This window comes from Aythya ferina (assembly GCF_964211825.1).
Source record: "Aythya ferina genome assembly, chromosome: 14".
Lineage (NCBI taxonomy): Eukaryota > Metazoa > Chordata > Aves > Anseriformes > Anatidae > Aythya > Aythya ferina.
Window position 1 is genome coordinate 280,076 of NC_140312.1, and position 24,398 is coordinate 304,473.

Genomic DNA, 24,398 nt, shown 5'->3' on the forward strand with positions numbered 1-24,398 from the left:
ATATAAAAAAGAAAAAGAAAAAAAGGTGGAAATCTTGGGTTGCCAGATGCAAACTGGCAAGCTGCTAAGTGTTTGTGTTTCTTGTCTTTGGCTCACAATAGCCATCATCCTCATCTTGAGCAGGCTGACCATTCTACAGTGGATGCAACTCTCCTGCTGATTAGGATGAGAGTATCAGATTCACTTTCTTGTCTTATAGAAGAAAGGCTTCAGAGTTACAAGGTTAATCCACTTTAAGACTCTACAATTCACTCATGCCCAGAAGTCAGATAAACTTACTGCAGACATCACAAGTCAGAATTCTTCTTCCACAGCTGTAGTAGATCACAGATCATGGCCCCTCAGCAAGCGGAAAGGACTTGAGTGTCTGCATGCATTAGGCATCAGTGGGCAGCACCCTTGGTGCATATGGGCGCACACAGCACCTATGTTCTAATTTAGCTCCCTGACATCTGCTCTTGATAGTGTAGATGCCCAAATTATGGAAGCTAGCAAATTGTAGGTGGCTAGATTGATTCTCACAAGCTGTAGACATCTCTCCCACATATGCTCTGAAACAGGCAGGATACAGAATTCTAGTTAAAATAGTTCTGATACCCCATTATTTACCTCTCCTCTTGTTCTGACTGGATACATGTCTTTCACAAGTCTAAAATGTCCGATTCCTCACTGTATATGGTCATATGAGGGGTATATGCAAGTGCATGGGGTCATGGGACCTCATGGCATACCCACTAGGCACACGGGAGATACAAATATATTTGCCACGTGGTGGACATCTAGATGCATGGTGCAGAAAGTTATGGTACATGACCTTTAAAGGCTGCTGTAGAGGCTATATTGCCTCTAAGTAGAGAGAGAAATCTTTGTTGTTCTGCTTGAAGGACTTGGCCTTGCAGTGCTGCTTTATTATTAAGGAGAGCTTGTGGGTTATAAAAAATATATAGCTGAAATTATGAATTACAAAATGTTAAGTTATAGGAATTATGTAGTTGAAGCATACTTAAATGGCTTTACATCTTAAATGAAGAACAATGCCTAATTTTTAGCTGAAAGGTTGTCTTTTTCTTTTAATTGCTACATCTTATTTTATCTGTGTCTTTCTTCTTCATACCACAGAGAGAAAAAATGACATCACATCCTCCTCTAAAGAAATTAAAATCTCTCAATGACCTTGATCAGGCTAATGAGGAACAAGAAACTGAATTTTTAAAGCTTCAGGTCATAGAACAACAGAACATAATTGATGAGTTAACAAGGGTATGTCCAGAGCACGAGGAAATTAGCAACAGCTCCTGTATAGAGTTCGCCACTGTTAGTATTTTTTTATTATAGAGGTCTGAGAGTTCATTTCTTCCTTACTTTTAACACCTGAAGATTTTTAGATGTTGGTGAGTGTGGGTGTGGTGTATTAACTAGCTTTCTAATGGGTCATCAGCCTTACAACGAAAAGGTGTAACCTGTGTGTGTGAACTGAGCTCTGGAAATGAACACAGACTAAGAACAGTGGAGCTCACCAAATTACAGATATGTTCATAAGGCAGGGCTGTGACAAGCTGTCTTTCCATTGTAACTAGGCTATTATTAAAATCTTGATATGTGGGCACACAATGCAATATCCTTCATGTTCTAGAAAAGAGCATGCTGCCAGTTGGTGCTCGTTAGTTTCTCATCTTTTTATTTTTTATTTTTGGGGAGGGGGGGGAGGGAATTGGTGGTGGTCCTTTGAGAACCCAGGAGTTAGACTCAATGACTACTTTTGGGTCCCTTGCAACTCAGATATTCTATGATTTTATGATTAGTTCTTCTGTCATATCCTTTAATACAATTCTTTTTTATCTGGCTTTGTATTATGATGTTGAGGGGAAGGAGAGAAAGACTCCAAAGCAGGCTGTTGCTTCTCCTAAGATGTCATTGCTAGGAGTGTTGAAACCAACACTAGTTATCTTTTAATGACTCTGAGGCAGCATCACCTCTGCAGTCAAACAGTTTGCCTCCCATATAAAGCCCAGAACAGTCCCCTGCAACAGGCCTCCCAGTGATTTTAACAGGAAATCAATCAGCGCCTGTTGTTTGACAGCCTGTCAAAGCAGCTGCACAACAGTGGGGTTTCTGTTCTGCTATCCCCTCGTCCCTTCTTCAAATGTTTTTCTGCTGACGCATGGACACAGATTAGAATATGAATCCTTCCTTCCACCTGGAATCAGATTCCTGTTTGAAAGTATAAACACAGTCAGAGGAAGCCCAGTGTTTTGTTTTGTCTGTAGATTTGGCATTCTAGGACTGCAAACCAAAGGAGAGCAAGATACAAATTTTAAGTCCAGTAACTTTTTAATCTTATTTTCCAGGACAGGGAAAAACTCATTCGTCGCAGAAGGAATAAAAGGAGTTCAAAGCCAATTAAGGTAAGAGGAAAAATGTTTTCTGTTTATAAAAATGCCAGTAGGCTTTGTATGAAAACACATTTTAGCAATCTGATTAAAGAGAGTTCTGTGGATTATAACAAGCTGCTTTAATGATTGGTCTTATAAACACCTGTTAGCCTGGGATAGCTTTTCGGGTCCATTTGAAATTCAATTAAGGGTGCATAGCTATTTTATTCACAATAAAATGTGTCTTTTCCCTTCTCTCTGAAATAGTAATAATCTTCCTTCTATTTTCTATAAATATTGATCTTAAGGCCTACTATGCTGAGATGTATTTATGTTTCCAGAGACCTTCCCATCTATCTTTTGCTATTTTTTGTAGTCCATCTAGGCCAATCCTGCAATTCTCACTAATGCAAAATCCTTATCCATCTAATTTTTCAAGTGGAAGTCTGTCAGAAAAACTGTGTGTTGTTCTCTTCTGCTCAGTTCTACAGGCTACCCCTTATGTTATTCAGTATTGTTTGGATACCCTTTATGTTGTTCAGTATTGGATCAAGTCAGTTAGGCATTAGTTAGGCATTGGAATGGGTTGCCCGGGAAGGTGGTGGAGTCACCATTCCTGGGGGTGTTTAAGGAAAGCTTGGATGTGGTGCTTAGGGATGTGTGTTAGTGGATGATATTAATGGTAGGGGGATGGTTGGACCAGATGATCTTGGAGGTCTTTTCCAACCTTCATGATTCTAAGTCCAAAGCTGGTATAGTTTAGGACAATTATAGAGCTGAGTAGTCAGCAGTGGTTCAAGTAATTTTTTATCAGCTGGATATGAAGAATTACTCTGCAACAGCCATGTCCCATATCCAGAGAGTGGAGGTACAGTGTATGACACACAGTTTGGTTGCTTTTTGTCCTCAAGAATGTTCCTTAGGTGGTCAGCCATGTTCTGTGAAAGTAATGCAACACTTCCCTGCATACAAGACAGAAATTCAGACCAGTATATCCTAGATGTGTCGTCACATTGTTTCTATATGGGTTTTGAGGCAATATGCAGCAGAAAGAACTGTGAGGCAAGGACTAAAAAGTATTTTTGTCTGTTAACTTTATTTCTAAGCCAAAAATTGAAATGTGGAAGGATATGTCTATTGTCTTCACTTGTAAAAAAAAAAATAAATAAGAAAAAAGATAATGTATGAAAAAGTTTATTGTGCTTTATTTTTTGGGGGGGTGGGGAGGTGGGGAGAGGATTCTAATTCCAGGTTTAGAAGGTTGTAACTTGTCAGCAAAAAAGGAAAATATTGCAAAGCAGAAATGCATCTAAAATGCTCATTGATCAGCTTTCAGCAGAGTTACCTATAAAGCAAGTTTTAAAATGCTCATCTCTGTGCCCTAAAACCCAGCCCTGCAGGTCACGCACCTATACTTTCATAGGTCATGACTCAGTTTTCATTTGATTTGGTGAATTCAGTTACCAAGACTGGAGACAATGAGGCATCAGACATACAAAAAAATCTGTATTGTGTGAGCAGTCTCTTACAACATGTGTCAGTTACTATATGACTAGAAAAATATGTGAGATAAAAGTCACATTAAATTGTTTTGTGTTAGCATAACATTTACTCATTTTCTTGAACAGCACTGTCAGTGAGAGAAGCACTGAAATATTCAGAATATCATCGGTGTCTGTGAAAGAAGAAGAAGGTTCCCTATTTCACACCGTAGACATTTCCTTTTCTGGCATTGTCTCGTCTTTGCACATTATTCTGCATGTTGACAGATGCCTTCTGAACAGCTTTGAGATTAACAAATGATTCTCCTGACACTGTGTGGGGCAGAGACTTCTCCTTAGTATGTTGCTGCTACCATTATGTTTTCCAAGTTTTAGACTGAGCCAGATCCTCAGTCTAGAAGAATTAATCAGCAAACTCATATTCTCCACCAGCACAAGACCTAATATTCAGTATGATTCGCTTTGTTTTTGTTTGGAGGGGGTAGTTGCAGGGGTTGTACATAACTTTTGTCATTTCTTTCCTTTTTTAAATAGCTATCAATGCGGTTTGGAATTAATCTTTCCCCCAGTCAGAAATGCTCACAGCCCATTTTCAGGGAGATTCAGAAATCACATGTTTTTCCTTCTTTAGAGACATGTAGTGGATACAGTTTTTGGGTATGATGATGATTCCATGGACTCTGAAACATCCTCTGTGGCCTCATATAGAACAGACAGAACACCAGCAACCCCAGATGATGATCTGGATGAGGTAAGATCTGACTATTTCCATAGGTAAGGACAGCTGTTCATGAGATTTTGACTTTCAAAGGAAGTGGCCAGGCTCTCCAGGGTTTTATTCCTGAATATTGAAAGACAAGTTCGTCATAGTTTGGCCTCAATTTCAGTTACTGATATCCTGAAATGCTGAGAGGTTCTTTAAAGCTCTAATCCATAGAGTCTACTGCTATGACTTCATTGTGATCTGAGAAGAGTTTCTTTTCTGCCTCAAGAAAATGAACTTGTTATATCTCTTTTAGCTTAAAGACATACAAATGGTCTATAAAGTCTATATTTTTATTACTTCTTATTACAGCAAGCTTACCAAAAAGCTGTTTTGAATCAAGATCCATAAACCAACTATTGTGTTTAACAAGTCACACTTGCATTCTTTGCTTTGGCAGTGCACTGCTGTCTGGTGCTTAGACATGTCCTTTCTTCTCCCTCAGAGTTTAGCCGCAGAAGAATCAGAGCTGCGGTTTCGACAGCTGACAAAGGAGTATCAGGCCTTGCAGAGAGCTTATGCACTACTGCAGGAACAAACAGGAGGCATCATAGATGCTGAAAGAGAAGCCAAGGTCAGCATTTGTTTGAGGGTAGAAGCATTTCCTTGCTTTCAGAACATACAGATATCTCAAAGTGGCATACAAAGAAATGGAGTGGCATACAACAGAAATGTCCGTTTCCCTCATTGGCTACGTTTATTTTAATGGAATGATGATTACCGATGGACACAATAACTCAGTTTACAAGGGGCTGTCCTCCAGCTGAGCCCCAAACCCCTGCATTTAGGAAGGCATACCAAAGCATACAATTGTGCAGTTTGGCACAGAATCACAAGAATTTTCTCATGTTTTGCCCAGGTATGAAGGTGTTGGATTTGCAAACGTAGATAGAAGCCTGTGGTTTTGCACAAAGGCATAGATTGTACCAACCTTAGGAATACTCACCTGAATGTTTCTAAAAAATACATCCAAATTACATTCAAATTTGAATGTGATGCAGATTAAAGTAAACCTTCCAAGGCTAAAAATGTTGTCCATCTAATAAAATCCTAAAATTGTTCAGGCTAGAGGGGGCCTCAGATGGTCTCCAGACCAACCTCTTGCTCAAAGCAATGTCAGATGTGAGATATTACCAGGTTGTTTACCACTCTAAGTCAGTTCTTGAAGAATTCTCAGGCATTTCTGATTGCTTTTTTCTACAGTCCTTTGCCAGTCTCATCTGCTAAGCACTTTTCTTCAATTTAAGGACTGTCCCATACCAGGGTCTTGGAGCAGAGTCTGTCACACTGAATACCTGATCTTGGGTTTTGCCACTCTAATACATGTTACTAACAAGCTTGGGTGGGGAGAGGGAGATGATCTGCTGCTTTGTCCCCCTGTGTCATCTATATGGTAATATGTGAGGTGGCAGAAAGTATTGGTAAGCCAGAATCTTTGTAATGGTTACTCATTCAGTGGAAGTAACAGCATAGACTATGATTCTTCTTGTGTTTGGTTTCCTTTAATATCAGCCTCGTTGCCGGTTTTGTTGTTGTTTAATGCTATACCTGACTTCAACAGGCTCAAGAGCAGCTCCAAGCTGAAGTACAGAGATATAAAGCCAAAATAGAAGATCTGGAGAAAACTTTAGCACAGAAAGGGCAGGTAAGCACTTGCATATATTCTTTTAACTCCTCTGCTTAGAATATGCCTAGTACAGTTTCAGCTTAAACTTCCCTAAGATACAATGTCCCTGTTTAATAAGCAGGCAGGTCTAGCAGGTTCAGAAATTTTTCTAAAGCTTGGTAGACTAATATGCTGTTATTTTGTAATTTGCAGTCTGTTCATGTAAGATTTTTAATCCTGAATATTGTGGCTCCAATTTTCAGTAAACATGCCTGACATAATACAGTTTGATTATTCTGAACAGTACTGCTTCATCCAACAGGACTCTCACTGGGTGGAAGACAAACAGCTTTTTATTAAGAGGAACCAAGAGCTTTTAGACAAGGTATGTTCCCAAGTTCTGTGTGTTCACTCTGAAAGGTAACCTGGATGCTGCAATACAGCTTTTGGATATGCAGTCTGGTGTTTATAAGTATAGTATATGGATAGAACAGCATACTTGAATATGGATAAGATGTATGGACAAGATGACATATGGATAGACACAACCTCTCTACCTGCTTAGGCACTGTTGCTGATGCTCTCAACCTGAGAGCTGGAAGCTCTGCTTAGCATTACAGCTCTGCTCCAGCATTGTGTTCCTGCAACATTGCACTGAAGAGTCTGCTGTTGCAGCCCTGGTGGGACATTTTGAACTCAGCTTCTGGGTGTGAAACAGCAGCAGAAATGCAGTCACCCTGTAACACCAGAACCCTTTCATACCCTTATTTTCTGTATGTTCTGTATATTATAAAGGGCTTGTATCATCCCTAGGTCCAGTGCAACTTGAACTAATATTTCAATTGGTGCATGTGTGCATATACACACATGTATAGATATATATGTGTGTATGTGTGTGTATATATATTTAATCATGGAATATAAGGCCATGAAGGACCTCGGCATTGCTTGAATCACAAACAGTTACAGCAGTGACTGTATGTACATCTGCCATCAGCAAGAGATCATTAACTCCCAGCAACAGCTCCTCTCTCTTCCTTCACCTCCCCAGATGAGGCTTCCTAGCTGTGTTTCTCCCCTTCCATAAACATGCCTAATAAGTCTCCATCCCTGTGCCATGCTTCTCCATACAAACTGATCTATGGGGGCTCATTTGACTTCAGTCTTAACACACTCCCTAACCATCCTTGTCTGGGCTGTACTCAGAGAACCTCGTTGCAAAGTATAGGTCCTGGCACTGGCTGGAGACTTGCAGAAGAGAGCAGGCTGAGGAGCCAGAGGTTGTGTTGTTGCCAGCAAGGAAGTTGTATCCAATTGGCCAATGCATGGTATTCATGTCTGCTAATTGACAGCACTATTCATGTGGAGATGCTTGCTGTGCAGTTCACAGGTGTGCTCATGTGGGATAGGATGACTGCACAAGTAACTGCCCCACAGAGACAACTGTCCCTGCATGCCAACTGTGCTTCATGTGCCACACACTGGGAATCTGATCCAGCCCAATATTTCCTCTAAAGCAGGACCAGCTATTTCTGTGCCACTCCTGACAGATGTTTATCCAACTTGTTTGCAGAGTCCTCCAAGTATAGTCTTCACAGCCCTTCCCAAAAAAACTATCCTAGCACTTTACTATGAGATCAGTGCATTTAATAGTTAATGTAGAATAATCTAATAGCTAACTTGATATTTCTGTTGTGTTAACGTTCCCACTGATCTTCACTAGGATCGGATTGCTTTAGGAAAACCTTCAATCTAAGCACTTTACAATGTTTAGCAAGCTGATGAGCAGAAGTTCACATGTAAACTAAAGACTCGTTGAAGTAACATGGCAAGTAGTGAATCCTCTCCAGAGCTCGGATCTTGAGCTGTCTATGCTATCTGAACTGTTACTCACCAAATATTCAACATTTCTTGTAACAGTCACACAGATCATGAATTTACATGTTTCTTTTAGATAGAGAAACTGGAAGCAGAAAACAGCCGTCTGCAACAGGAACTGCAGGATGCTCGGGACCAGAACGAACTGCTGGAGTTCCGCAACCTTGAACTGGAGGTGACAAATGAGCTCCTTAAAGTAGACAGAACCAGGGCACTTGCACTGAACACCAACTTGAATTAGGTGTTTACACCAGCGCTGTAGTGATATAATAGAGTAACAAATTGGGCAGAGCATGTTTAATTGTGGGCTGTGGAGGTATGTCAGCTCTAATATGCTGGAAACAGTAATCTCTATACTTAAATGGTTCACTTCTGTCTGAGCTAGGTGCCTAGTAAAGTAAGGTAAGTTTAGCTGATTAACTTCAGCATGACTATGCTAGGTTACCATGTTTTTCTAATAATTTGGAGCGTTCTGTTGTCAACGTGCTCTGTTCTTATATCTGCTCTGGAGTACAAATGTATAGTGCTGGACAGATTATATTAAAATAAACAGAAATTAATTAAATCTAAATGACCCAGGTAAACAAGGTTTAAATTCCATCCTCCTGTACTTTACTCAGAGTTGCACTATAGTTCACAGCTAAAATCTCTCCTAAGAGTGAGTACCCAGGTTATTGTTTTGTTTGTGTTTTTGTTTTGTTTTTGTTCTGTTTTTAATGAAGGTAGACTGAGCAATTGAATTAAATGTTTGTAAACCAAAAACATATTTGAAAGCAAAATTTGACTTTCACTTTTTGTACTTGCCTGAATACCTGAAAGGGATAAGAAATAACATTTTCAATTTTTTATTTTTGTCTTTGGTCCTTTAATACTGGAAAAAATTTATAAGTTTTAGGTAATTAAGGTATGAAACTAGCTAATTATTAATTTTCTTGAATTTATTCCTTTCCACGGATAATAGAACATATGACATACCAGGATGAGCAAGCATGTAATCTGAGTATCCTAGTAGTCTTAAGTCAAATACCCCTTTTCCACAGACAACTTGCAAATATATATAATTCATGAAATTAATTTGCTGTAAAACAATTCACTGGATTTTAAAACCCCTATACCACTTGGCACAGTGTCTTTGGCCTGGAGTCTTTCCATTCAGTTTTACCAGCAGTAGTTAAGTAGTGATGTAATGTTTCTTTCTTTTTCTGTTAATATGAAGAGCTTAAGTTTGTGAAGCATGATATAAACAGTAGATATTGCATTTATTGAGTTCTCTACACATCTCATTCATTCTAACATGTTCTCTGGTGTCTTCTGAATTAATTTTCAGGAAAGAGAGAGACGATCTCCACCATTTAATCTCCAGATTCACCCATTTTCAGATGGTGTGAGTGCTCTACAGATCTACTGCATGAAGGAAGGGGTTAAGGTATGTCAGTTTTATAAGGCAGGACTTACTACAGGAGTGGTTGATGCTCCCCATGTAATCCATTACATTAATCGCTGCTAATAACTCCACTATATTTTAAGCATTTAAACTCGGTCTAATATAAAAGTGTATGATGACTGATGCAATTGAATTGGACTTGTAAGTTTCATCATAATGATAAAACCTGGCTCAAAGGCGATTAAAACCAGTGTGTGATGCATTTCTATGGGATACTACAAAATGTTATGTCTTGCTGTTGTTCACAGGAGGGACAAATATTGCAGCCATGATACAATGTGTATGCAAAGCCTTTATCTTATTTTCTCTTTGCAGGATGTCAGCATACCAGACCTCATAAAGCAGTTAGATATCCTAGGTGATAATGGGGTAAGTTAAAGTGGGAGGTATTTTCCCTCTACAAAATACATTTTGTACAATAGGGAAAGTGAAATCTGTAACTATGATGTCTATTTTCTAAGATATTTGTTAAAATTATGTAATACCGGAAGTCTTCATTTAGAGAGTGTCTATCTCCTTAAGTTGAGCATTTGTGAGATTTCAGTAATCAGAGAACTAGTAATGAAGTAGCAACTTTAACATGTAGTTTAGCAGACTGGGAAGAGCTCATGTCCAATGGCCACTGATATTTGGAACTGCTTCTGGCTGTACTCCAGTCATTCAGTGAATCATGTGAATTAGCTTGGCAGTATGAGCCCACCACATCTTCATCAGGACTAGGATTCCTCTGCAAGCAATTTCATAAACAGACAAGAAATACCAAATGCCCTGTGGCTTTCAAAGTGGGCATTGCTGCCCACTTTAGTCCTCTATGTAAAAGAAAATATCCTGTATCTCTGGCTATCAGATACATTTTAAGAAAGTGTATAAGAAATAGAAAAAGAAACATCATTATTGTCTACACATATACTGGTGTAAATTAGCTTTATTTATTTATTTATTTATTTCAAAAACAATGGAGATTCAGCTTTGCAAAACTAGCAAAAAGAGAAACAAATCGGTCTAACTTCAGTTTACGTATCATATAAGATGCAATGGTATGAAAACATACAGTTAGTCCATATCATGTAAAAAGACAAAAGCAGTGGTCTTTTTTTTTTTTTTAATTACATTAGCAGCTCCTGAATATTTTTTTGGGAATCGTATAATCAGTAATATGTGGTTCCCCTAAAAAAACTGTAGACCTAGTGTGCAGTCTGGATAATCTGTATTCATGCAGGAAACTGCTGCTATTTTTTTTCTACCGTCTCTTTCTCTTCACAGAATTTAAGAAATGAAGAACAAGTGGCCATAATTCAGGCTTCCACTGTTTTGTCCTTGGCAGAAAAGGTAGAATGTGTGCTTGCTTTTCTCAGTGTTATCTAATCCCTCATCTAATGCTGTACATTTTTTGGCTCTGTTATATCAATATTATCAGACTTTCTAGTGTAGTGAGCATTTCCACAGACAAAGTAAACTCTGCTATCTGTATGTAAATACTATTGTTTATCAACTAGAGATTTTGCAAGGATAGAAATACCTTAATGTAATCACAGTCCCAAACACCTTGCTGAACAGCAAAAATGTCAAACCTACCTGGCACAAGCTATGTAGTCAGGACAGTTGGAAAAGCAAAAAGAATGAGAAATGAAACCTGCAATTCTAAAGTGAATTAGAAAATACAAAATCAGACATTTAAGCCATAATTAATCATAGACAGAGATTTCTACTCTGAAAGAAACTGTATGCAAAATTTCCACTGAAATTATGTGTCTAGGTTCCTTGTATGGGAAATTGAAAAAGAAAATAGGCATTGGTTAAAATTGCTTTCTATGGTTCAAATACAGCACACAATTGTGTTAATGTGACAGCATCCAAGGATTCTACTCATCAATTCTCCCTCTCCAAAGGGAATTGCCATCTACTTAACTAGGCTGTTTCCAGATCCTAGAGACCCATGGGTCCTCATTCATGGGATGAAATGGGGTTCCCTATCCTGGAAAGTGTACTTTTCCATCTTCCAGTGATCCTGTAATGGTGATCCTCATAATTCCTCCTTATGAAGTTTCACTTGTAGCCATCATGTCACTGTACTTGTCACTGGAGAACCTATTAAGACAGGCCCAGAACTAGCAATAGGTTACTATAAATAGACTAATAAGATGCTGTAGATGTCCCATTGCCACTGCCTCTGTGCCTAGAAAACACAGCAGTTTACAGCTTTTATTGTCTTCCCTACAGTGGATCCAGCAGATAGAGGGAGCTGAAGCTGCTCTGCACCAGAAGATGATGGAACTGGAAAGTGATATGGTAGGCAAACTTTCCTTAGTAGACATTTTAGGAGCATGTCACATTTACTTGGTGTGCCAAAAAAATAATTAAAAACCTGGTCTTTTGGCAAATTAGGTATGTAGGCTTTCTCCGATAATTGCTGAAACCATAAAAATGTTACTAGACTGTTCCATATGCAACAGCAGATAACACAGAAATGGAAATAGTTAAGGTTTGAGAACTTTCTCTCTTTCCATGAGGATGACTTTACTAAAGTACTGAGGGCTCAAAGGCTACTCAGTGATTTTCAGATATGAAAATAATCACACTCTTTGCCTACTAAGATTGACACTATAAATGTTAGTAGTTGTAGGACATTTTATTCAATACCTGTAAGTGAGAAATTAATTAATTTTCATACTGCCTTCTTTCATTACATTTTAAGCCCGTATCATCCTGAAGCTAAAAGCTTCATAGCTGAACTTCCTATGGCATCAGTAAAGCTAGGACTTTATTCTTATTCTAGTTAATGGAAGTAACTTAAGAGATGAACAAGCCTAACAACATGAGTTGGACAGCTGTAGCATTTTACCTTTTGTTCCTGTGGTATGTCTATACTCAAGTAAATTAAGCTTTAAGTATGCTGAGAAGTTAAAGCACAGCATCTTTCCCCAAATAACATGGACATGAAAATGCCTGTTTAGTTCCTGTTTAGTTTGTTGCACTTCCTCCCAAAAAAAGAAGCCACAGAAGGAGTTGTCTGGGATGCCAGAGGTGTTATCTTTAGAAAAATCACACAGAAAACCTTAAATACTACTGAAATGCCAAGCAATATTACTGAAATCAACAAGAGATGATGGATTTTGTTTCATGTAGATCAGATGTATCATCATACAAAACTAAACACAGCTATTTTCCCTTCTTCCTTTTCTGGCTGAGTCAGATAGATAATAACTTTGCAGAGTGTCAATTAAGACCAGTCTCCTAGTCCTGCTCAAGTCAGATGTCTGTAGCTGATTCAATAAACCTTCCCACAGCATTTTGGTAACTGAGTCACGTTTCTGTCTAAATCCTTCATTGTAGGAGCAATTTTGCAAAATAAAAGGTTATTTGGAAGAAGAACTAGACTACAGGAAGCAAGCTCTTGACCAAGCATACATGGTATGTACAAAGGAAATGCTACAGTACATATTAGCCAGCACTGTGACAGGACATGGGCTTCAGTTGGATCACGAGAAGAGGTTTTTGCTTTCTTCTTAGTATCTTTTTTTTTTTAATTATTATTTGCTTTCCCATTCTCCTAACAAACTACCATGCAATGTGCACAACTTCAAAATGGCACCTAGGTTTTGCAAATCAGGAAAAGGTAGATCTCCTGAAGTCTGAAACTCTTTTACTCTTTTGTCATTTATACGCAGTTGTTGCTCATTAGTGTCAGCTTGTCCAGCTGGAGTCAGTGAAACCAACTGGAACTCAGATCTGGAGTCTTAGATGGCCCATTTTAAGCATATCATAGCAAGTAGAGGATATGCCACAAAGAGCACAATTTCCTGATGTAAAACCACTGTCAAATTCTGATACATAGGTCTGATAACTGGCCTTGCAAGTTCAGCACAATTGGTTTGTCAGTTAATGGGAATGCTCATTGATTAGCACAATTAAGAGCAAAGTAATTTGACACTGACCTTCATTTTTTTTCTCTCTTTTTTTTTTATTTTTTTTAGTACAGTGGGTCAAAATTTTAGAATTGGTGAAATAATCATCTTTTTAAATTACAAATATAAAATAGGTATGAAAGTTCTATCCAACTCCTGATCACCTCTGTAACTGCTTAAAAAAAGTCAGCGAGAGATTTCAATAAAAACTAAAGTTGAATTACCATAAAAATAAAAACTTTTTTTTATTTGTCTAAACAGTGAACCACTTTATGAGTTCTGTTTGTCACATTTTTGCACACCTGAGCACAGGGACCACCATGCAGGTGCCTGAATCTGCCACAACCTCCCCAGTCCCCATTGTGTTTTAAACAATGTTCCATCTCTAACTGGCTTTTGGTATTGCATCGACCAGAGGATCCAGGAGCTTGAAGCCACCTTATACAATGCTTTGCAGCAAGAAACGGTAATAAAGTTTGGGGAACTTCTCACTGAAAAACAGCAGGAAGAGCTGAGGACAGCAGTAGAAAAGTTAAGACGTCAGATGCTGAGGAAAAGCAGAGAATATGATTGCCAGATTCTTCAAGAGAGAATGGAGCTGCTCCAACAGGCTCATCAGGTAAGAAAATAGACCGAAGCACATGCAGATCTACTCAGCTTTGCTGAGTAAGAATGTAAGCTGAGGTCAAATTTAGGCAAGTTCTTGGTCATGAGTGTGCCTGGTATTTCTTGGGTTGTTTTATACTTTGAGTCTTTACTGTACACACAAACGCTTGATATTAGCTTGTGAAGCATTGGTTAGTCATATTTTGACTAACCTTAAAATTCCAAACCAAACAGTTTTCATCCAGAATTCTGTCCACATGAACCTATCTCTTTGATTAAAGTGGTCACCACTAGTTACTGGACTTGGTTCAAGAGGAACTGTATGAATGTGTCTGGCTATTGTTACGTAGGAGAACTATCTGTTTTTCCAGCCACTTCTGGTCTGTCCCTCCCAAAGTGGGCAGTTGTAATGTTTTGCTGATGAGATAGAATACTATATTTACATTCAAAGATTAATGTGACAGCTGCAAAATGAACAAAACTTACTCTAATGTTTAAGGGAATGAGAGAGAAAGCATATGCCCAGCGGTCTTTCTTCTCAAGGTGCCAGAAGTTTAAGTCACATTACACAGTTTTTGTAAGAGTACCCAGTTTTGCTAGAAATGCACTTTGGCTACTATTTATGCATAACTGGTTCACCACAGAATTAGTGTTTTCATGTTACTATAAACATTTATCATTTCTAATAATAATACTTTAGTCCTCTTTCAATACATCAATCTGTGAGAAATTTTAATGAATTGTGATATAATTCTAAGGAGTATAATTGTGATCTTATGCTTTCCATCTATTTACCACAAGATTGATAAGAAATCAACACTTGATCCACCATTGATACTAATTTCCAGCATTTGAGGATGCAGTGAAATACACACAACAGCACATTTTGAGTAGTCGTGCGTGAGGTAAAGTTATGGTTAGGCAAGGCTAGTCGATGTAGTCATGATACTGCACAGGTTTATCCCTGCCAGAGAAGTGGTTTTGTTAATTAGTAGGCTGTTAGCACTTTGAACGTTTAGTCGCTTTTCAGGCAAGCAAATTTATTGAGAATTTAGTCTAGATTTCTTTCTTTTTTAATTTCCAGAGGATCCGAGATTTAGAAGATAAAACTGACATCCAAAAGAGACAAATTAAGGATCTGGAGGAAAAGGTTGGTTCTGTTTTGCTTCTGAAGCAGGCTGATCCACTTTTTTTGAAAGTAATGATATAATTCTTTTGAACTACATGACCTTTTTGTTTAGCTTAATAAGATAGACATGTTAGCATTTTTCTACTATCCCATCTTTTCAATTCGTGTCTTTCAGTATACCCAAACTTTAATCTTAAGAGTCTCCTCCACAACAACCTCTGTTTCATTTTAGGAAATAAATGCTGAACACTTTTAATTATGGTTAATGACACTGAACCAAATGATGAAGCCTTTATTTGTCTGTCTTGGTATATAGACAATACATCCACTAAAGGCAGGGTGATGGTAGGAAGCAGGAAGGAATGAAGGAAACTGAGTGAAGATCTGAAGATTGTCCTTAGCTGGCAGGACTAGGGAACCCAGGTGCTGATGTCATCCCATTTATTGAAGGTTGCAATTGATTATACAATATGAAAACAGTACTAGAATCTTGCCCCTAAACTGACCTGTCAAAGAACTATAGAAATATATATGCATATTCTTTATAATACATGTTTATAAATATATGCAGAGTTGTTCTGCTTTTTTGGGGGGAGGGGAGAGAGTGGGGGGAGGGCGGTGTTAAAGCTGCTCTGTCATATTAAGTTTTCCTAGTTTTAGATAGCTAAGATAGGATTGCTGAACAAAGATCACAGCATGGGCACAGCACAATGCTACCAACAATGTATTTTCTTGAAATGCTAGACTGATATAAGATACATATCCAGTGGCAGCTTTGCCAATATAGTCATATTAGTGAATATCAATGTACATGCATTAACTGTAATAATGATTATATCGGTACAATGGCAGTAGTGCCAATGAGACCTTTCTGTACATACATTCCTAAAGTGAAACAACTGTGCTTAATGTAAAACTTGGTAGACATAATTCTTTCCACTTTTCTGCCAATATTTTTGTGACACAAAGACTCAGTGTCTTTCTATTATATATAACTTGGAAATAGATCATAATCTGTGATGAAGATTAAAAACAAAGCAAAATTTATGCCACGGTCATATGGAGACCTTGAGTATGAGACTTCTCAGTGTCAATTTTCAAAAGAGTTTTTGATTCACAGAAATTTGCTTTCCAGAAGCTGTTGTATTCATGATTAAAAGGGTCCGTCTAAAAATTAATTATTCAACATATAATAGTTAGGGCTTAGCATTAGGCATATATATTTCCCAGGCTATTTACAGTATGGATAGCAGGCATTGTTTTTAACCCACTTTAAAATACTACCCATGCTATTTTTGATATCCAGCTCTGTGACTAACATCAACCCATGGTGGTTTACAGTGAAAGCTATATCTCAGGCTTTCAATATGGTGCCAATTCTAATTCATCACCAAAATTAATGGGATCTGTTTTCTAAGCCTGGGAGATAGTATGGCACTCAGAGAAGTAACCAGGAAATACAATGTCTTCTGAATGAATATTTTATTTGTCCTTCAGAGTGCAAAAAGAATGAATCCTGATGCTTACAATGCCATGACCTTTTGTTTTTATGCAATCTTCTTTTTCTTCTGCAGTTTCTATTTCTATTCTTGTTCTTCTCTCTTGCCTTTATTCTTTGGCCTTGATGTCAATGTGCCTCTTGGAAAGGTAAGACTACTTCATTTATTTCCTCAAAGCTAGCACTTCTTGCAGAGCTGAGGATCAGATCTTTGCATGTTCCTGTATGTGTCTGGAGTCATGGAATTCAGCAGGCTCTTGTCAATAATAGTTCACAACAGAGAGTGGTTACACTGCTGAGCTGACACAGGGTGTTCCAGTCAGACCAGCACTGTCCAATATACTTTTAAGTGAATTGTAAAAGCTTGCAGATGATATTCTGCCATTCATAATTGTGAAAATAAAAGCCAACAAGAGTTTCACAATATCAAATAATCGAGAGAATTGCACGTGAAATGCAGTATTAATGTTTGAAAAGTGATACAGCCTTAAAACTGTTAAACAAGTTCTGAGCTGACTGCTCCCACTCAGAATATAGCTCAGTGCCCAAAAGTAGGAGAGGTATAAAGAAGAGTAAGGAAGAATGATCAGCTGCTGAAAGAGAGAAAGAAGGAGACAGAGGGAGAGAAGGATTTTTTTCTGATTCAGAGAGACACTGTTAAAAGGTGGTATGGAAAATTTGTCAGTGTCATAGAATGGATGGATAGATTGCTATTATTCTCCACCAGTATGGCAATTACCATGTTATAAATTTAAAATAAACAAAAATTGTTAGGTAATGAAATAGAATGTAAAATAGAATGTAAAGAAGCCTCTGCCAAAGCATGCTTAGCAGCAGAAAGTTCAGAGTTCAAAAAGCAATGCGAAGATGAGGAGATAACTCAGGTAACTGCAATGTGCACAGCCTTCGTATTTTTCCTTCTGGCCTAACCACATTCAGAACGATGATGCTGGGATAAAAGGACCTTTCTTCTGATCCAAGATAACATAAATAGAACATAGCCTGGCTAATGTTATATTAAATGCTCAATATTGTTATATTAAAGACATGTAGTGACACATCTTCTGATGTGGGGACAGACCAATACCATAAAGTTTCTCTCTGTCACTCTTGCCTCTGGCTTGAGCTGTTAATTATTAAATTCTTCTGACCTGCACTTGAGGCAAACTGAGAACACAGTTTTGTGTGGAAGATGTTCTGCCATTCTCTTCCACCATTTTCACTAGCTTAGCCTTTGTTTCTAGCTACAGCACAAGATACTGAACTAAGCAGCATGGATCCGGGTTCTGCTCCCCCTAATGAAAAGCCCCCTACTTTATGCTTTCTTTCAGCTAGATCAAGACTTCCTTTTGCAGTTTTATGCTGTTGCAGAGAAAACTCACAGAATTAGTCACATAAACTGGAATCCATTGCTTCCTCGGATGGTCAGACCTTAAAACGAATGTTTTAATGTGCTGAGCCAGCAACATACATGGAGGTTAGGCTGAATGTGGAATGAACCATAGGAAAGAATCAGAGGAAGGTGGCTAGCTCAGTGATCATGGCTCTTGTAAATAATGGCCAATATCATTAAAGAGTTGCTGCTATTTGAAACATACTGCCTTAATCCACTGAACATTAAAAGAGTAAATTATGACTGCATTCTCACCAATGTCCCTGCAGCAGGCTTTCTGGGAACCATGACACAGAACAGAGTCTGCAAGATATTTTGAGTTAATTTGACTGCACTGTTTCTTGCTCATTCATAGTGGGGAAAAAAAATCTGAGAGTCTTCTGAAACAGACAAATTATGTATAGGCTAGTTTTAAGAAGCTAACATTTTCAAAGTACATAGTAATAGCAAATAATTTCATATGACTGTGTCTTTTGCTGTGTTGTAGAATCATAAGTGCAGAGCTAGCAGCCAACCTATAGGGAGATTAAAAAAAAAAAAAAAAGGACACTTGGATTTAAACTGCACCTTGAAAACTCACGGAAACCAATACTGACGTCTGCAAAAGACTGTCTCTCTGAGTTCTTCCCATTTGCTTATAGTGTTGTCTTTCATTCAGTTTCTATCATAACTGTAATGAAGTTCTTGTGACTCATACAAGAAAAACAGGTGCAGTAAGAGGTTCTGAATTTTCTGTATACAATTTTCACCTATATTTTCTACCTGGATAGGTATGGAATTGGTTTTCTAAGGATTATTTGCCCCTGCTGGTACAGCTACAGCGTTAGTAAGAAGTTCATACATCCTAATTTTGTCAATGCTATTATCAGCTATGGTGGAAGAAAAATAAGAAATCAAAAAAATCTTGACCTCCAGTTCTTTGCAAATGTGCCTCATAAGATGTCCCTTGCTCAGTTTCAATCAAGTCCCTTGATTGAAAATACATTCATCATATTAAACTACTGAACAGCTTTTCCTAGTCCCATCTCTTTTAAGATAGAGCACCCAGTAAAGTCTTCACATTAGAACATGCATCCTGGGAAATGCAATTTACACTTTTCATAGACTCATCAGGAAACATTGTCTTCCTGATTTTTTTTTATTGTTTTTAATTTTGAAAGTATTTTTTTTCAGAAGTTTAAGACAAAAAGTTGGTGGTAAACACAAATTACAAAAAGATCCATAAAAATGCATTAAAATGATTTTGGTTCATAGATATGACATTTTTCATTAGAAAAGATGATTCACTTGAAAAATTGAATCCACTTGTAATTGAACTTACAATAGGAAATCCCTACTCACAGCATAAAAAAAATAGTGCACCCCTCATATGACTTTACGCATGGTTTTGGTATGCCAGAGCAGAAGAGAAGGGAAGGAGAACCATAACATGGATGAATTACTTGGCTTTTCAGGAATTGCAAATATATACCAGTATCTTTTGAAATACGCATTTTCCAAAATAGAAAAATCCCTGCAGTTCTGACATATGGATTCCAGTAGTAGTGATTAAGTCTTTTTCTTGCAGCCTGTGAAAATAGCTAAAGTGTTGTGCAACATCTCAATGTCTGCATGCTAAGGAAAAAAAATAAAAAGCCTTCAGATTGAATCTGTGTACATGGATTTCATGGTGACTTTCAGGCTGCTGTTTTAACAGCCTCCTAATGAGTTCTGCCATGTATTCAAAGACAGACTGAATTCTTTATTGCAGAGGATCCATTCCTTCCCTCTTCTCAAAGCAAGAAGGGGAGAACCACAGGAGAAAGGAGAAAACTCAGGAACATCAAAAAACATAATAAAGCCTCCACATTTTCAGGCAGGTTAGAAAAACTAATGAGGTGTTTGAGATCAGAACTCTTCTATCCTTCTAAAATTCTAGCAGATTGTTATTATCACCTGCAGCCATTCTTCTACCTGTATGGGTCTGCTGGGTCATATCTAGCACAAACTCTGCTAATTTGATGCACTGTGTTGACTCCTCATTGGTCCATTAATTGAGTAGGACTAATAATCAAGAGAAAGCTAACTACTTTTGTGCCAATTTCATTGCTGGGGGTTTGTATACCTCCCTTAGGAGTCACTGAGTCCAGACTTCATCATGTCTCCCACACACATCTCCTTCACTAAGTTTCCTGCTCATTTTAAACAACACCTAAGGTTTAGTGGGTGTAAGTCCCTCTGGAGCCTAGGAAGTCTGCTCTAATTACAGCACTAAGAAGAGTTTCACTCACTGGATTTACTGTTGCTCTAAGAGGCTGGCCCCAGGAGCACATGAGGGTCTATTTTAGAAGACTCGTGTCTATACTTTGGATAGAGAGGAAGAGAAACATCAAGAAGAAGTGAAGTGTGGTTTACAGCCCTGGAGAGTCTGCTGGTGTGTTGTGCCAGTCCTCAGTCCTCCACATAGCTCCACACAGCACATGAACAATTCTTTTGCCATTTTCATGTACTGCTTTTGCATTTTGGACGAAGAGTGTCAGGCAGGGAACAAGAAGATGGATTACTGTGAACTGAAGAGCAGAGCAAGTAGCCACGACAGTTGTGCAGATGTAGTGATGTCGAGAATGGGACATAGACTGTAGAAATGGAAAAATCTTAAGGGTGCAGGGGTGGGGTAGAGATATAAACTCAGTGCTTTCCAGGGGTTCTGCACTGCTGTGAGCTCTCCTGAACCATAAAGACAGCTGCAGCAGGCCCAGCTTCACAGCAGGCATGATATCTGATGAATGTTTTACCAAGGCAAGTTATTCTGTAAGTGCAAATCATCAAGTCTTGTAGCAATTCCTCAAAGCAAATGCAACAGTAAGCTCATCCCCTGCCTGATTCCAGTTTTCACCCACCCCATTTCCCTCCATGGTATCCTTACCTCTTAATACCTGAGGTGAAATCTCCAAACAGAATCAACTTTGGAATTGTGTTGGCAAGATTGACAGGAATTTTATCATAGACATATTTTCTGAGGCTGGAATACATGGGAACATACAATAACTACTATTGGTTTGTGTTTCCTGTTCACTTTACAAACCACCTGCCTACCCAGGTGACTGACATTTGAAGTAACACATCAAGGGTGAGCATGACAGAGGGAGTATGCCATCAACATTCCTGGTTCTTAGAACTACTGAGATGCATATCATCAGGGGCATCTTTGCTAAATTGCTTTCCTTCCAATGGATGCAAGTTGGCTTTGTTAACCTTATAGGAGAATTCATACAGATCTGTGATAAAACAACAACAAAACACAGCGCATCCTTGAAATGTGCCTAGGGAACTATCTGATGATGAAAAATCTTTGATTTTGTTAGTGTCTTTCTGCAGTTTATCCTTTAACAACCTTTTAACTCCAAGAGCAAACTATGATACAATTGCAGATGATTCTTTCTGATTTCTTTCTCTCGCAGGATTAGCACAGCACTCACTGCTGTACTTTTCAGATTAGGAAGGAGAAGCATCTGAAACAAGGCTAGAATGCAATGTGTGTGAATTAAACCATATGCAGCAATATTTAGCATCAAGACCAAAACTTTGTAGTTCCTTCTTACATGGGAGTTTACTATAGGCATAGTTTTCTATGCTTGTGAATATGTACGTTCACTTATTTGTGACCAAATAATGAAGTCTAGTCTGCACGGATTTCACACTCAGTGAATTTTACCATGTGGATTTTAATGCTGAGAAAGCAAAGAAAAACTATGCCATTTTGCCCCATGTTTCAGATCTGAAACCCAGAATTCTTTTCCATATATATGAAAGGCTTCCTTGGATTAGGAGCAGTCTGTGTTTGCCTTATTGCTGAATTAGCCAAAATTCTGGGGTTGCCTTGAAACCACAAGCAAAGCATATCACCTGCTGTCATGTCTGGTGAAATTTAGGCAGCTGTAGTACAGGAGATATTGAAACTCACAGTTTTGTATGGGCTGGTGCATAACTTCATCTGAAGATACTTGTGGGAACTTCTAAGGACCAGAGACCTTTACCTTTTAAGGTTAAATGGACAGGCCTGGCTGGTGTTACTGATTAATTCATTGTCAAAATATGAGTAATTTTCACAAATGTCTTGCATGGAAACAGAAACAGTCTGCCCAGTTAGCTGATAATTGTAAGAACAGATCTTTTCAACTTTCTGACTCTATTTTGTCATCTGGATAGGTAGGTAGAGGAAATTATCACTTATCTGATACAGATGTTCTTCTTTTTGTTTTATTTTTAGAGCACCTGACCACACAGATAAGTCCTTAGAAAGGCAAATGCTTCCAACCCCCCGATGAAGAGAACATTGTTTACACCAATTTAAAAACAAATATACAAAAGAACAACCTGTAGCCAAGACTGCAACCACCTTATATTTTAAAGCCATCACTCAAGATTTGTTACTTGACAGTTTCTGTCTAAAGCTATGATATATGCTGCATCTAATGAAATCCTATATGTTGAAATTACAAAAGGGGAAGAAAAATGAACTGTGAACCTACATCACTTAGGAAAAAACTTAAAGGGAATCTGCAAGGCTCCACTTTCAGCTGATCAAGTCAGAGTGTGTCTTGGGCATGGAACCAAAGTTACAACAGAAAAATATATCCCTGCTATGCAGGGCAATCATTTAAATGTGACACTGTCATCCCATGAACAAATCAAAAGTAAGAAGACAGAGCAGGAGAAACACTTGAGAGCTGTGGAGAGATACTGACAATAAAGCATTCGGTTTGAACTGTCTGGCTTTCTCACTACAGGGACTCTTTCCCTTTGGTTTTAGCCTCAGGAACAATGACAGCTGCAGTGTGGGGGCAAAAAAAGGGAAAATATGTTCTAGTTTATTGCATGACAGGTAGGACAGGGCACCACGTTTTCTGTTTGAGATCATAACAAAGCACCATTCTACATGGCAAGGGATGGGAAATGAGGGTGTGTAGTATAAGGAAGACTTCTGACAGAACTGTAGCCTTATCTCTTCACACTCCCTGCATGAAGAACAGCCTGCCCATTGTCAGATACTTTTTATACTCTTTAAAGACTGACAGTGAGATAATAATGCCCATACTTAGTTTCACGATTGGAATAACATACTGAGGATCACTGGATTGGACCTACAGAGTGGCTGCTTAGAAAGAAAAAAATGTGTTTGAGGGAAAAGGGGAAGAAAACATCCCCAGTATTCATGTGGTATAACCCACAAAGCATCATCTTCCAAATGTTTTGTCTCAGCTTGGATCCTACTGAACATGCAAAACCCTTATAAATGTTTTGGTTTGGCTTGTCAAACTGATTTTGTTAGCTGACTTCCTGACCAGTGACGCATAAACCAAAAACCAGGGAAATGTGAAAGCACCCTTATTAGACATGAGAAGTATTACTGGCTTGTTTAGATTTTTCCACAATTCAGAATAACTAGTAGTAGTTGTTTCCATTTCAGAGCATTACTTACCTCTCCCATGACAAAGGCTGGAACCCAGTCCTGGTGGCTCCCTGAGGCAAGGAGTGCCATCACAGCTGCATGCCCCTGTAGTCAGTAAAAAACAAACCCTGAGGAGTGTTGACACCTGCAACAAACATTGCCAAGTTCCTGTCTGTTGGAAAAAAAGTTGCATCCATCTTCCCTTTTCTCTTTTTTGTGCTGTATGATCTAGGCATGACAATGCCCTTCTCTGTGCTTCTGTTTTCATTTACCTGGAAATGGAGTCCTTCCTGTATAGACTTCAGGTTCCTGTGGCAAGGCTCCTTATTTGAGCTGTGTCTTCCACAATGGAGTCTTAATTTTAGCTAAGAAAAATGGATTTCCATTTTTCAAAGTAGAAGACAGCCTGTGCATTACTTAAACCTTCAAAACAGGGCTCACATGTTCAGACTTCTTAAGCACAGACTCTACAGACTCCGCACACCAGAAGCTTTAAAAGTGCTTTACAGAGGGTGTTGCTTCTTTTTGCTTATTTTTTTGCAGATGAAACAGCTGAGGCAAAAAGTAGTGAAATAAGTCAGCAGGGCAAAAGCCATTCTTTAGCCACAGCAGGGATGAAGTTCATCTAGTATAGGGGATGCCTGCCCCTTACAGATGTTTTTCATCCAGAATAGCTTTTAATTATTAATGTCCATACACTCAGACGGATTGCAATGCTGGGCTCAGTTTCTCCACAGAGACTTTAAATATGCTCACTTCTTTCATGCCTGAAGATTGTGTTGAGCCCTCTGTTGAAGGTTGGAAGCTATTAGAAAATTCGTCCTCCTTAAAATTAATTTAAATTAAAAATGACCACAGCTTCTGGAACCAG

The 24,398-nt window shown here is 38.4% G+C and overlaps 1 protein-coding gene across 5 annotated transcripts in view; it reads left to right on the plus strand.

The window, feature by feature from the left end:
- The window catches only part of JAKMIP2 (janus kinase and microtubule interacting protein 2), a 49,462-nt gene extending 25,386 nt beyond the window's left edge, over positions 1–24,076 (plus strand). For 4 of the 5 annotated variants that reach the window (XM_084535515.1, XM_084535514.1, XM_084535517.1 and 1 more), the window contains exons 7-22: positions 1,120–1,260; positions 2,349–2,405; positions 4,506–4,625; positions 5,083–5,211; positions 6,199–6,282; positions 6,566–6,628; positions 8,198–8,296; positions 9,449–9,547; positions 9,881–9,934; positions 10,829–10,894; positions 11,786–11,854; positions 12,899–12,976; positions 13,886–14,089; positions 15,161–15,226; positions 16,780–16,852; positions 22,346–24,076. In XM_084535515.1, coding sequence (XP_084391641.1) covers positions 1,120–1,260; positions 2,349–2,405; positions 4,506–4,625; positions 5,083–5,211; positions 6,199–6,282; positions 6,566–6,628; positions 8,198–8,296; positions 9,449–9,547; positions 9,881–9,934; positions 10,829–10,894; positions 11,786–11,854; positions 12,899–12,976; positions 13,886–14,089; positions 15,161–15,226; positions 16,780–16,830 — 1,380 coding nt within the window. In that variant the 3' untranslated portion in view covers positions 16,831–16,852; positions 22,346–24,076. The remainder of the gene's footprint in view (positions 1–1,119; positions 1,261–2,348; positions 2,406–4,505; positions 4,626–5,082; positions 5,212–6,198; positions 6,283–6,565; positions 6,629–8,197; positions 8,297–9,448; positions 9,548–9,880; positions 9,935–10,828; positions 10,895–11,785; positions 11,855–12,898; positions 12,977–13,885; positions 14,090–15,160; positions 15,227–16,779; positions 16,853–22,345) is intronic. The other variant, XM_084535518.1, reaches the window with a different exon arrangement.
- The last annotated feature ends 322 nt before the right edge of the window (positions 24,077–24,398 follow it).